Source organism: Ursus maritimus, unplaced genomic scaffold, assembly GCF_017311325.1.
Source record: "Ursus maritimus isolate PB19 unplaced genomic scaffold, ASM1731132v1 scaffold_27, whole genome shotgun sequence".
In the NCBI taxonomy this organism is placed as follows: Eukaryota; Metazoa; Chordata; class Mammalia; order Carnivora; family Ursidae; genus Ursus; species Ursus maritimus.
This window is the reverse complement of record NW_024425230.1, coordinates 30,468,363-30,482,369: the sequence shown is the minus strand read 5'-3', so window position 1 is coordinate 30,482,369 and position 14,007 is coordinate 30,468,363. Positions and strand designations below refer to the sequence as shown.

The following is a 14,007-nucleotide window of genomic DNA, read 5'->3' as shown; positions in this document are numbered from 1 at the left end:
ATAAAAGATTGTATTTCTTTTCTGTCTGGATGAAATAAGCAGATTGTTAAGTTCTGCCTCTTTGCAAATTGGGCTTCCTTTTTTTTTTCAGTAATTCTGATCAAAATGGTCCAGGTTAATTGGCTAACAGTCAACATTTAATTACCTATCTGCAGGGACTTTGGTTTAAAGAAGTAAACATAAACCACTGTCTTCTTTACCCCCAAGAACTCACTGAATCATGTTTTCATGATTTTGTCTGGCCTGGGCTTGGAGTATTGCCTCTTGGTTTCAAAGTAAAGAATCAAAGAACAGGTTGAAACCCCTTCTCTCATTCAGTCCTTTCTTTGTACTCCCCTCCCCTTCCTTTTCTATGGCAGAGGAATTCCCTACCAATGGTGGGGAAAACTGCTTCCGTTGGGGTCCGAGTGGTGATGGGAAACTTCATACAGACGGATCTGGGCAATGAATCTAAAACCAGCAGGAAAACGGAGCAGGTTGGTGAGGCCTTGTGTCTCCTTGGCTCTCCTCCCACGGGGTGCTAACCAGGCCCGCATCTTCCATGTGTGCTCGTACGGGAATCAGCCAGAGAGCCTGCGGCTGAAGAATCACCAAATGCAGATGCCGTGTACACCCGTGAGTCAGAATTTCCGGGCACAATGCCCCCCAGAAGGTGGAGCCTGGTCTCGTGGGTACTTGATAAGTGTCAAGAGGCAAGCCCTTATCCTTAACTTTTGTTTCCTCAAGGCGTCTGTGTGAAGGGAGTTTTCTGCTTGTTGTAATAACTTGTAATTAAGTGCTCCGAAGTAGGGGAGAACAATCTTCACATGTAAACCGTCACTTAAAATATAGTAACTTCGAGCTAATCTCCTTAGATGATAGACTATATATTTAGGCCGGTTCGTGGCTGTTGGCATATACTTGAAAACTTTTCATTTCACCACAAGGAGCCTTTTCTCACTTTTAATTATGGCCTAAGAATAAATCTTATCAAGATTTTCAAGCTAGGAGTCCTTTTTGTTAACTTGGTGGCAGCTTTTCCATTGTGGTGCCCCATGGCCTTGAGGATGTGGGATGGCAATGTAGCTCATTATCACCCTTTTTTCCTGATGCCCCTCAGTTTTATCCGGGGTCTACATTCATTGAGGTGATATTTCTGGCGTCAGATGGTAAGCTCCAATTCTGAGAATGTTACAGAAGCCAACTTGGAGCAGGGCTTCAGTTAGTCTATCACGCATACAGCCTACCCTGTCTTTCTTGGAACTACATTCTGAAAGACCCCTAAGTGTCCAGACTCCCTCTTACGCACACTCACATATGGATCGCTCTAGACGTACATGATGGGTCTGAGGTCTTTGGCCTGCTGACACAGTGATAACTGTGTTTCTGTAGACAGCCTTTCATCCAGCCCCGAGGTACAATTTCTAACGTGATTGCTTGTCAAAGATTAGGGTAATTACAGAGTCAGCATGGGACTAACTAATATAGATGTCTTCATATAGAGTTTAAACTAGAGTAAGCTGGAAATAGCTAATTAATTGTAAACAGGAAAGCAGCTCAATTCACACACACACACAAAAAAAAAAAAAGAAGAAGATTCCTAGAATTACCAAAAACGGAATGTATAGGTCTCTTATCAGTTCTTTCTCCTTCCTCGGGGAAAATCAGCTTTCAGTTACTCCTGACAATTTGGGGATTGTTCATCCAAGAGAAAAATGGCCAAGGAAATGAATCCAGGAAAGAAAAAACACAGGTGACCAATAAGTGAAAGAGAAATATTCGACCTTATTTGTAATCAAAGAAATGAAATTCTACAATAAAAAATCTATGTTAACCTAGTAGAGTAAAAAAAAGCTTAAAAGAATAAGGATCTCCAGGGTTGGAGAGCACAGACAGACAGACCGTCAGCGGGAGGGAACTGATGCTATCTGCCCAGGGCAGTTTGGCATTAGGCACCAAAATACACAAGACCTTTGACCAGGCAGATTTATGCACAAAGATGTATGTATGAGAATGCCTACCACAGCTCCTGTTTGTAACAGGACAAAAGGCTGTAAATACGTGAATGCTTGTCAGCAGGGGCCAGTTAAATAAAGGGACACTCCTCAGTCATTAAGAGCAATGAACTATACTTCTACTTTTATATTCTTAGGTTACTAAACAGTAATATGTATATATTCGGGTATTCCCTTTTCATGTTATTTCACTGTCGTAGGGGTAGTGATAATGGGTTATTTTACACTTAGGGTAAGGATTAAGTGAATTACCAAATGAAGAGAACCCAACAGTGGCAATAAAGAGGGAGCAGTGTCTGTTCTTCTAAACAAGATACCTTCTCATCACTTAGACATGCCCAGAGTTTTCTGTAACGGAAATGTGGCTTTGCCTAATGGCTTTATCTAAAAATTTAAATAGTGCAAATTGGGAACAGGCAAACCAAGGAACTTTTGCCTCTGGGAACTTAAAGGATTTTGTTAGCTGTGGTTGGACATTTTCCCGTTAGCAGTGATTTATATATTTAATAAGTGGGAAGTACTGTCCCTGTGCGAAGTTAGCGTCTGGCTATCTTTAAAGAAGAAACTGAACCAAGGCACACCACACGTACCACCTATCTGGTATGTACCCGTTCCTCTAAACTAGCAGAATATCAGACTAGCAAAACAGGAAGCCACTTATACTAAAATAATGGGTCTATTTTTGTTGTTACTGTGACAACATAGTTCTGTTTTTAAACTTACAATCAAGTTTGTTGTAGTTGCCAAACTTTTACAGTGTTAACTGCGTCTCTCCCGCGTTTGCTGATTTGCCAAGGGATGGAACGCATACAGCAAACTAGAGGCAACGTGTGGTTTGCGTGGTCGTCGGGCTTCTTTCCGGACCTAGAACACAGCAGGTTACAACACTGAGATTCACGTGCTCTTAGCATCTGACTGTCGCCTGTTCCCCAGTCTTGTTGGTTAATTTCACTGGTTTGTTTAATGTGCCATCTCCTTGGTTCGCTCTTTTACATACTTAGGTTTAGAAAAAGTTTGTTGAGCCAGCACGGATTTTCCACCTAAGGAATTAGAAGCTGTGAAATCTTTATTCCAAAGTAAGACACAACACTGATCTTTCACTGCAGTCCGTAGTGACTTTCCTGGTCTTTATCCGATAGGTGTTTCCATTCTTGCTGATGACAGTCCCCTGAAGGAGATGAATTTAGTAGGAGAGGTTCCCCAAAGAGGGAGGGAAAAAATTACTGGCTTTTCTCCACCCACAGTAACAATCTAGAGTAGTTGGTCCTTTATCCATACCTCTTCCACGGCAAGCAAAGAGAAGCACTCACTGGAGGACCGCACGGTAAACGAGCATATGACGAGGCTTACTGAGGGTCACTTTGCGTTTGTCCCATAGAACAAGAGCCGCATGTTCCGGGTGCAGTTTGGTGGAGGGTCCAAGGAGCAGGCGCTGGAACACTGCGGCAGCTGTGTGCAGAAGCTGGCCCAGTATGTGACCGTCCAGGTGCCCGACAGAGTCAGCCAAGAGCTCGGGCTGAGTCCCGGCCCGCTGAGGGCAGGTGAAAGCCGTGCACAGCACGTCCCACCGCAGCAAGGGGTAAGTAGGCGAGTGTGTTGGCTTCATGAGAAACCTGACAAGGTGTTGCTGGGGGGGGGGGGGCAAAATCACAGTGGAATTTGTTGAGTCTGTTTGATTTATAGGTTAAAAGGTACCTCATGTTGAGTGACTTATTTAAATTGAGGGTGGATCGTCACTGTAGCTACCTATAATCCTAGAAATTAGACTAGCCAGGAGTGCCGGCCGCGTTCTGGGTGTCACAACAGACCGTAGTCCTCAATGTACGGTCCATGGACTCTTCCCTGAGACCCTTTGCAGGGGTCCATAAAGTCACTCTTGTTTTCATAGTAATATTAAGACACTATTTTGCCCTTCTCACCATGTCAGTATTTGCATTAACCTGATGAAAGAATTGTGAGCAAAGCTGCTGACACCTTAGCACATATCAAGGCGGCGACACCAAGCGGTGCGGGGAGTGAGCGCGGTGTTCTGCAGTCGCTGGCCGTGAGAACGCGCACACCCGCTCTGCACTCGGAGGCACGGCGGCTGTTTCGAGGGGAAGTGCGTGCGCCCGAGCTGGCCACTGGACTGGCCCCTGCTCCGTGGGGCGCCGTTAGTCCTGTGGGTACCCATGTTTGGGTGTTCGGTGGACATTTTCTCAAATGAAGTGAGCCAGTCATTTTTGGAAGACAACTAAGAGTATTTATTGACAATGACGAAATGAGCTTTTCGAGTGAAGATTGGAATCTTGGATAACTTGCATCTGCCACTGGACCGTCCTAGCCTCCTAACCCAGAAGACTTTTCTGATAGTGCTATTAATGAACATGGGTATTTTTCTTTTTTAGAAATAATTATATGACAACAAGTTTCAACATTTTGGAAGATCCGTATAGTCCGGTGAACCAGTATTTTCCAAATGACCAGTCCATTATGCTACAAAATCACGCATGGATAAAGATGAAAGTACAAAACAGTCCACTGGTTTTAATATAACAGAGTGTGGCAAGTTCATTGCGGTGATTTCAGATTCGGTGCTACAACTAACTTCTAAGAAGCTAGCTCTTGAGTTTTGGTGTCCTATCAAAGAATATCCACATTTACCTGAAAAGGTTATTTTAAGATACTTCTGCCTTTTCTACCCACATACTTGTGTGAAGCCCGACCTTCCTCCTGTGCCTCATCCAAAGCAACCGACTGAACGCAGAGCACATAGAGTCCACTTGTCTTCCATTAAGCTAGGCATTCCAGAGGTTTGCAAATACACGACGTTTTTGTTTTAGGAAATATTTTTCATAAAAACATTTTTAATAACATATAATGGGTTCATTTTTTTAAACGACTCAGTATTTTTATTTTATTTTTTATTTTTTTTAAGATTTTATTTATTTATTTGACAGAGATAGAGACAGCCAGCGAGAGAGGGAACACAAGCAGGGGGAGTGGGACAGGAAGAAGCAGGCTCCCAGCGGAGGAGCCTGATGTGGGGCTCGATCCCATAACGCCGGGATCACGCCCTGAGCCGAAGGCAGACACTTAACGACTGCGCCACCCAGGCGCCCCATGACTCAGTATTTTTAATTATTGTTTTCATTTTTAACATATTAAGTACCAGAAAGATAGAACCAAAACAGAAGCTGTCCGAGGGCCTCAGTAATTTGTCCAAGTGTAGAGGGGTCTTGTGATCATAAGTTGGAGAATAATTGTTACAGAATTGCTCCTGGAAGGACATATTCTAGCATTTCTTTGGCCTCCTCCCAAATGCTGTTCGCATAAGCATCTACCTCTGCTCCTGAGATGAAATTCCAGTTTCAAGCTGGGGGTTTTATTTTCTACTTTGAGAAATGATTTTCCAAACCTGGCTTTCTAATTTTTTAAAACAGGTTTATTTATTTGTTTGTTTATTTATTTTTGAGGTCTCTCTTGGTGACTTGGACATGACCATTTTTACACTATGTCCTCATTGCCTTTCTTCTGTGCATGTGGCTTTCTGTCCCCTCATCACGTAAGGGCCCTTAAATCCACTGGACCAAGACGGTTCGTTGTTGCTGTTTTGCCACCAAGTTTCTGGTTCATAATTTATCTAGCGTGAAGGTAAATTTATATTATTTATCATAAGGTCCTTTTCTTTGAACAAGGGCTGATTTCCTCTTGAATGTGTTTAGTTTGCCAAATAAGATTTTGTGTTAGAATTCTTTCCCTTCATTTGTTTCTGTCTGATCTTCTTTGTGAAGATGTCTTCATGCTAAAGCTACATTTCTTACAAACCCTGGATCTAGTTTCAGGCATTTTGCCACATCAGCTCCCACTATATTAAGAATCCCTTCCCTACAAATGGGATGGAGTGGTTTATTACAAGGTACTTTAGTGCTTAGGATCCTTTGCCCCCTGAATAGATTATCTTCTTTTGTAGGTTTCATCGATCCGTTATGAGATTCAGATTATGGTACCCAGTGCATGGGGTGGGACAGGAACCAAATAGGGTCCTAGGATTTGGGACGTGGGCTGGAATGCCTTATAAAGGCAACGACGATGCATCAGGCTAGGACCTAAGCAGGCTACACCATTATCTGAAATAAGAAGATAAACTGAGGCTGTAGCGTGGAGTAGCGCACACAGGCTGAGGGCTGTGAGCCGTAGCAGCGGATGGAGGCTCTAGCTCTCTGATTTTGAAGGCTGGTCCCTCATACCTAGGTAGAAGTATCCCCAAAGTGGCTAGAAATTTCTCATGTCTTTTCTCGATTCTGTATTCAGGGACTTTTCCAAACTGTAGTTTGGTCTTATATGCAATGTCGTGCAAAGACCACAGGCTTTGGAATCAAAATGGATCTGATTTTGAATCCTGACCCCGTTAGTGGCTGTGTGATCTCGTGTGAGTCCCTGAACCCCATCTGTAACAGGGTGAGATGGAAATGTTGTATACGTGTATGTACACACACACACACACACACACACACGTAGTACTACACGTGGAGAACGTCCTAATAACGTCACTCATTACGACAGCCATTGCCAGTACCGTTACCCGCCCACATCTGCGTTTCCTTGCAGGTGAACACGTTAGCGTGTGGTTAGTTAGCCAGGGTCAGAGCTCCAGAATCAGTGGGGCCATAACAAGATGGAGTGTCTGAAGCTGCAGAGCAGAAGACAAGATAAAACCACTGGGTTAATTTGCCACAGTGTAGACATTGTGAAGCATTGCCTAGAACATTCTAGTCTTCCTAATCGCAAAACATTCCCAGGTTTGCCCCTAGCTGCTGCCATGCAAATGTGGTAGCATGCTCCCTCTCTCAGACTCCATCTTAAAGAGTTGCAGGCTGTGGCCAAGTTCTAGTCATCTTGCTGCTCTCCTGTATCCAGGTGTGTCATCTCCCTAATACCTATATATATATTTTTTGTCTGAAATAGTTATCTTCTTTGCAGGTAGAGATAATTCCATGTCTTTCTACTTCAAGTTCTTGAGTCATTTCCCAGAGCGTCTTGTTTTTACTTTCCTTCAGCCTTCTAGTTTTGCTAGTTGTGGCCTAACCAAGTGTTTCTCAAGCTGAGGGCTTCTGAGGCAACCCGGTCCACCGCAGAGAGGGGCGCAGGAAGGAGCATGGTAGTTCCTAGGTGAACTGCCAGTTCCTGTGTGCACAGAACCTTCCATGTCTATACACTTGAGTGGAGGACGGTGTAAACCCGAACCACCCTACCAGCCCCAGGTGCTGCCCTCACATTTGGCTATGGTTCAGTGTTTACGCGACACCACGTTTGGCTGATGTCTGTCCCAGTTGTCTGAGGAACACGGTGTGAGCTGACCTGGGACATATCCTAGGAAAGCCTCACATATTAGAACCAGAAGAAATGCCAGGCACGAGAGTCTTTTATTTTCACAGGTGAGGAAACTGAACAGAGAAAGGGCGCTTGCCAAGGGACTTCTGATTCGAGTCTCTTAACCTGTTTGCTCATTTTTAGTATTCTTGACTAGTTTTCTTTTCCCGTCTGTTTTTGATGCTTCCAGATGTCCTTTTCTCGGAATACCTACTGACTAGTGAGAGTCAGCTTCCACATCGTATGAGACAGAATTTGGCCCCCTCGGACTTCTGGCAGCCAGAACATGCTGACAGACAGAGGCACCTTCCAGGGAGGGCCTTGGCTTCTCCCCACATGATCCCGCCAGCTCACAGCTGGGGCGGGCACGCCTGTGTGCAAGGGCCATGGGTGACCCAAACCCAGGCGGGCCTGCAGACGTGTGGCGAGGAAGGAGCGGGTGGGGCTTCGGGAATTGCGCTTTTAGGGAGAAGCAGCCTTCCGAGCCTTTCGGGCCTCCAGGCCTCTTCCTGCACTGTGTGGATTTTATCTGCCTGGAAAACATCCCCTGTGCTCTACCCAAGACCACCCCTTCACGTCGTATTCTTTTGAAAGAGCGCGGATTCTGGCGCATCCCTGGACTTGCTGCCTAGCGTCCAGCCCCGGCGGCCCCCCTGCCACCCCAGAGCCTGCAGTCTTAGGCCTGCCCCCGTGCCAGCCCCTCTTAGCTTGCGTTATCCTCATTGTTTTCCTTGTAGGGTCTCACTGGACTGTGGGTTGAGGGCTGGACCTCTGCCTTGTTCTTTGTGGCCCATTCCCTTTCTCACCCGGGTGTCTAGGGGACACAAACATTGTTGATGAAGATGTCTTGGTAGTTTACTCACTAAACTCATTCCCTCAGCATATCTAAAAAGATTTAAGTTTTATTAAAAGCATACGGTTATGTTGAAATTATAGGGTCCCCCCCCCCGCTTTGCTTTTCTGCAACGATGATGTATCACTTGAGTCATAACTCTCAGAAAGGGACAAATCATTATCAGAAGCTGGGCGGTGTCCACGTGGGCTGGGCCCCAAGGCCAGGCGTGCACGGTGGTGCTGGCCAGCGAGATGCGCTAACAGCCTGTGAGACACGGAGGAACGAATACCAGGCCCAGGGCGGGAGCCTCAGCCCGGCTCTGTCCCGCTGTCCGTACCCTCTCGCCCAGCTGAAAGCAGGACAGACTCCACCGACGAGGACCCTACGCCCTTTACGGATACTGACTTTCTTTTCACACAAGCACACGTGTTGCCACTCCTAGGATGGCCGGTGGCGTTTATGATTACGTTCAGCTCGTCCCCTAATTGCAGCCGTCTCCTTGCAGCCACCCCAGAACCCGGAGAAGCCGCAGCCGTGTGGACCGGCCAGCACGAGCGCTTCCGGAGGAAGGAGCTCAGTGAGTTCGTTAGCCCAGGTAGAGCCTATTTCCCTGTTGTTTTTCTTGGTGGTGAAAACAGGGATCCCGAGGAATCTGCCTGTCTGTGTTCACCCCTTGTTGTGGAAGCGTAAGCCGAAGCACTGGAGAGGAGCTGTTTCCATCTGCCGTCGCGCCGGAAGAGCGGGTCTCGGGAGGGAGCCGGGGGGCGCCCTGCCTGTGGCTTTAGCGGTTCCGTGTGTGAGGTCAAGGGTTTACTTACCACTTCCCCAAAAAGGAACAGAGGGAAGGATTTCCATTTAATTTTGTACATGAAATTTGAGAACTCTTCTAAGACAAATACCAATATGAATTTGGAATCAGATCAATGATGGTTTCTGTAGGGGCAAATTTCCGGTGCTAAGATCTCAGCTGTGTGGAAATCCAGGAGCATTCAGCCTTGTTCGCACAGACTTGCTTTCAGACACTCCTGTCTCCCTCCCGAACAGCACTTTGCTGTTACCAAAGAATCCCACAAAACCTCTTCATTCAAACCCACGGTTACCTGATGCCTGCCCCGCTGGGAGCTCCTGGAGGCCTGTCTCCTGACTGCGTTCCCTGCCGCACTCGACAGCACGCTCTCAGGCCAGCAACTTGTGCCCTCCTTACAATTCTGCATGGAAGTCATCAATATTCAAGGATGAATTTTTTTTTAAATTTATTTTAGAAAGAGCTTGTACGAGCTGGGGGAGGGGGAGGGGGGAGAGAGAATCTCAAGCAGAGTCCACCGTAGGTGTGGAGCCCAATGTCGGGCTTGATCCCATGACCCTGACGACATGACCTGAGCCAAAACCAAGCATCAGACCCTTAACTGACTGAGCCACCCAGGCGCCCCTGAATTTTCTCTTTAATGTAGTTACTGAACTGTGCTAACAGTGGTATAAAACAGAAAACATTGGTGTTTTCTCTATCTGGCTTACCACTAACGCAAAAGAAAGGGACAGTTATAGAACTAAAAAAGACGTAAGAAGACTGAGAATTCATGTCTATTTCTTTTAATAACTCAAGCAACCATGACAAAAAACCAAAAACAACAAAAAACCAAAAGAACCCTAAAAGCCTGTTTGTCCAGCAGCAGACCAAACTCCATAGTGCCCCAGCCTGTAGCCTCATATCTGGATTATGGTTAGAGGTTAATTGAATGAGTGGCTAAGGACAGGAGAGCCAGAAAAAACACGGAAAAAAGGCAGGGTGTGAGATCCTTCTTTAGGAAACGTCAGTTGCTATAAAAGGTGTATCTTAGCCCAATTTATTTACACGGTAAGGAACCATGTGCAAACAAGCAGCAGCACCGGGCTGGCAGCTCAGATACGGTACTCGTTTGCTCTGAACGTCTAGACGAGTCATTCCATGAATGTAAGTGGGTAAAAACGTTTTGGAAACCAGTTTAGCAATATAGATCAAATTTAACGTTCTATCTTATTACCTATAATTGCATTTCAACTACACAAACATGCATATAAGGACGCCCTTCACAGTGCTGGTTGTAGAAACGAGCCTGGAAACAAATGTTCACTAATAGGATACTAAAAGTGGTTCTAAGTGTGGTGGAAGCATAAGTGGAATAAAAATGCAGTCAATAAAAGTGATATATACCCTGTCGATTGACATGGAAAGATATTAGCAGTACATTAAGTCTTTAAAAAGGCTACAAAGCAGCATGGATGATTTATTTTTTGTCATAAATACAAACACACAAAAGTTGGAAGGATATGCACTGACCTGTTAACAGTGGCTCTCACCGGAGAGCAGGGCTCCATGTTACTTTCATGTTCTTCTATCTTTAAGTAGAGTCTGAGAAGCGGGTTTGAATTTAGAAGAGTACATGTCTGTGACAGTTTCTAGGGAAAGATCAGTTGTACACATGCCATCCACAGAAAGGGCATAAAACCACCTACCTAGGGTAGGAAACGTAGAGGGAACACAGCAGAGCCAGAGCCCAGTATCACATGAGACTGTGAGTCCGGCGTCACACCTTCCACACTGCCAAGCATGGTCAGACTTTGATTGGAACTCTAATATCTAAATATTGGCAACCCATTCAACTGGTTTTAAAACACTGCAATTTACCAAAGGAGACATACCGATGAATTAAGGGAAAAACTTGCTCAATACTATATGACCTCATTTATGACATTCTGGAGAAGGCAAAGCCATAAGGTATGGAGAACAGATGAGTGGTTGCCGGGGGTTAAGTGACAACAAGAGTTGAGGTAGTGTGAAGAAATTTTCCAGGGCGGGGGGGTATGGAAATGTCTGTTCTTGATTGTGGTGATAGTTACATGCTTCTCTCCCTGTCAAACTTCATGAATAGGACTGGAAAGAGACAGGAGTGAGTTAATTATTTCCTTTGGATGGTCAGTTTGTGACTTCTCTTTATTACACTCAAAACCCACTTTCCACATACTGAACTGCTCACACCCACTCATCTATGAGGTGGGAAACATGAACGAAGCTAGTGCATTTCATTCATTGACAACTTTATCAATCTACAAAATGTTAGCACAGTATTCTTCATTAAAGCAGGATCTTAACTTTGTAAATCATTTCATTAATACATCTGAGATACTTAGGGATGCCAGCTGATGTCACTTCCTATGTATATTTAAGAACATTATATAGAGGAACCCTATAAAACTAATAGAACACTAATTTTGGGTGTATGTTTCCTTAATATTTCCTTAAAGTTCTTCTGTGTTCTATTCAGGCTATTAATGCTTTTGGCTATAATCTCTAATAAACTACTCTTCTGAAATCCCCACAGTCTCTCCTGGTGTCAGAGGCGCGGCCCCCCGTCTGTGAACAATCTGCGTGGGACGCAGAAGAGTTAGGCCCCTTTCTACGCTTGTGCCTCATGGATCAGAATTTCCCCGCATTTGTGGAAGAGGTGGAAAAGGAACTCAAAAAGCTGACAGGGTTGAGAAATTAGCACTCCACATACATATAGAACTAAGGAAGTTGAAAGCACTGAAAAAGTGCTTCCTCCTAAGGTTAGATACAAGAATAAAGAGTATTATTCCAAACACCTTTTATCAATGTTTTATTTTTAAAAACAGGTGAATCCACTTTTCTATACATCATTGCACTTCAGCTCTTACACAAAACACAAGTACATGCATCTACGGTTACACACCGCATGAGAACCCTGCCGGGCGAGAAAATCTACACTCAACCGTTAAATCAATGTGAAAATACAGTGTCAACCCCGGAGGAGAACGAGTTGCATAGAATACCATGCGAAAACATTTCAAGGTCATTGAAAACAAAAGGTAAATTATAAAAGTTTGCCTTAATTGAATGTACAATAAGGTTCAACACATCAGTGCAAAAGGATTTAAGAATTTACATGATTTAACAAAAGAATCACTTAAAAAGCAATCATACATATATACTGCAATTCAATATATCCATTCAGTGGAGTGTTCCAGCTTCTTACCAGAGTCGTAGGTTAAGCCCTTAGAACTATAGATTTCAGTTTATATTACTCATCTTTATGTACCAGAACTGCACAATTTCCTCATCTGACAACATACAATAAGGAATGAGTATCAGCAGCTAAAAAATGAAACAAGCATTTATTTTATTTTGGATTTCTCCCACCCCCAAAAATATAAATATATATATATATATATTTATATACTGTATATATCTGTAGGTTTTGCTGTACTTTACAAAAATGTTATCACTAGATGGCAGCAGTGCAATTTAGAGCTTTGCCAATTTAACAGCTGCATTAAGTAAAAAATGGCGCATGCACGATCCGATCCTCAGAGGACCTTTTCACTTCTACTTAAATATTTTAACAAAGGGGGGAAAAAGCAACATTCACAGCACATCAAGCCCAAAATAGTTTACACCTTCTACACTGAAGCATTGTTTAAAATGTACCTGACTAGGTCACCCTTACAGGAAAGGCTAAATAAGGCATGCTTTAGACAGTCATTGTGGTGTTGCTCACTTGAAAGGGGAGAGAACCAAAGAGGTCCAAGCAGAAAATTTAGCAGGTCATGTTGCCACCAGTTTCAGGAACCTAAAGATCTGTAAAGAAAGAGTACGTGGAAATTAAAAGGGAATATGCACTGTCACCTAAGACTACACCAAGTGCCACACCAAACAGAGCTTTGGTTCAGACAGCGCGCTCAGGGATGTGGTGGGAAACTCTGATCTCCATGTGCCCACGCGGCGCGCACTCCGGCCCAGCCGTGCCCGGCCACCACTCTCGCCTTGCCCTCACAAGCAAAGTGGAATTAGCTGGTCTCCGGGAATAAGCCACCTAAGGCGACAATTTTTACCTTTTTAAATATGGTTAAATAGTGGTGCAGGACCTTTCTAAAACACCATACATATTCGGAAATGGCAGTTACAGAAATATGTGGAGTAACACAGCTGAAAATGCGCCTTTCCACGCTGCACTGCACGGACAGAGACAGAACCTGTCCCATCAGCATCGGCTGCTCTGAAATGAACTACAAGATCCCACCACATGACGCCAACTACTGAAGAATCTGTGACAAGGTCCACAGAGGCACATTCATTTGAATATAATTCTCAAAATTTCTAAAGAAGGCCATACTTACATTATAAGCGGTATTTAATTTGTGTTTCTCTGGCGCAAGTTTTTATCTTTGTGATTGTTGGTTGAGTTGGTTTTCCTTTGGAGGAAAAATGGCATTATAAAAGTTAAATTCAAAGTCAGGAGCAACGCTTGGAATTATAACACATGGAAATACAGGGACTCTTTCAAGTGAAAGAGCACCGTCCCTGGGGTAATAAATTTTACTGCGCGTCAGGGTATAAATATATTCTTTCTATAAAGTGCCTACATAGCTTCGATTAATCCTTTTGACTCCCAAGGCAGACAATATACAGGTACCTTTCCCTCTGATGTACAGACTAGAATTACTATAAAGGTAAAACTAGTGGACCACTGTCTCTTCTCAAATGATACACAATGATCACATATGGGGCAGTGCTGTGCCCTCTGGCACTTAACCAAGTTGGGCACTGTTTGCCTGTCTCTCACTCCTCAGGCCCCAGCTCTGGGAGGTTCCACTTATCCTGGACGGATTCAGAACTTGCAGTACCATCTCTCCTGGATACACACCCTTGTTCACGGAGCCAGGCAGCTTACCCATAGTACAGCTTGAAATGAACAGAACGGGCAGTCTCTGATACACTGGTGATTTCCCCCCACAGTATCAATTTAAGCATAGAGGATGTGCAAAATTTTA

The 14,007-nt window shown here is 44.4% G+C and overlaps 2 protein-coding genes across 3 annotated transcripts in view; one reads left to right on the top strand and one right to left on the bottom strand.

Annotated features, from left to right (window-relative positions):
* The window catches only part of REC114 (REC114 meiotic recombination protein), a 98,766-nt gene extending 86,881 nt beyond the window's left edge, over positions 1 to 11,885 (top strand). For both annotated transcript variants that reach the window (XM_040643015.1, XM_008708514.2), the window contains 3 exons: positions 3,373 to 3,573; positions 8,687 to 8,776; positions 11,541 to 11,885. In XM_040643015.1, coding sequence (XP_040498949.1) covers positions 3,373 to 3,573; positions 8,687 to 8,776; positions 11,541 to 11,705 — 456 coding nt within the window. In that variant the 3' untranslated portion in view covers positions 11,706 to 11,885. The remainder of the gene's footprint in view (positions 1 to 3,372; positions 3,574 to 8,686; positions 8,777 to 11,540) is intronic.
* The window catches only part of NPTN (neuroplastin), a gene marked incomplete at its 5' end in the record, with an annotated part of 34,456 nt that continues 32,248 nt past the window's right edge, over positions 11,800 to 14,007 (bottom strand). The window contains 2 exons of the mRNA XM_008708652.2: positions 11,800 to 12,814; positions 13,354 to 13,428. Of these exons, the coding sequence (XP_008706874.2) occupies positions 13,368 to 13,428 (61 nt within the window). The remainder of the gene's footprint in view (positions 12,815 to 13,353; positions 13,429 to 14,007) is intronic.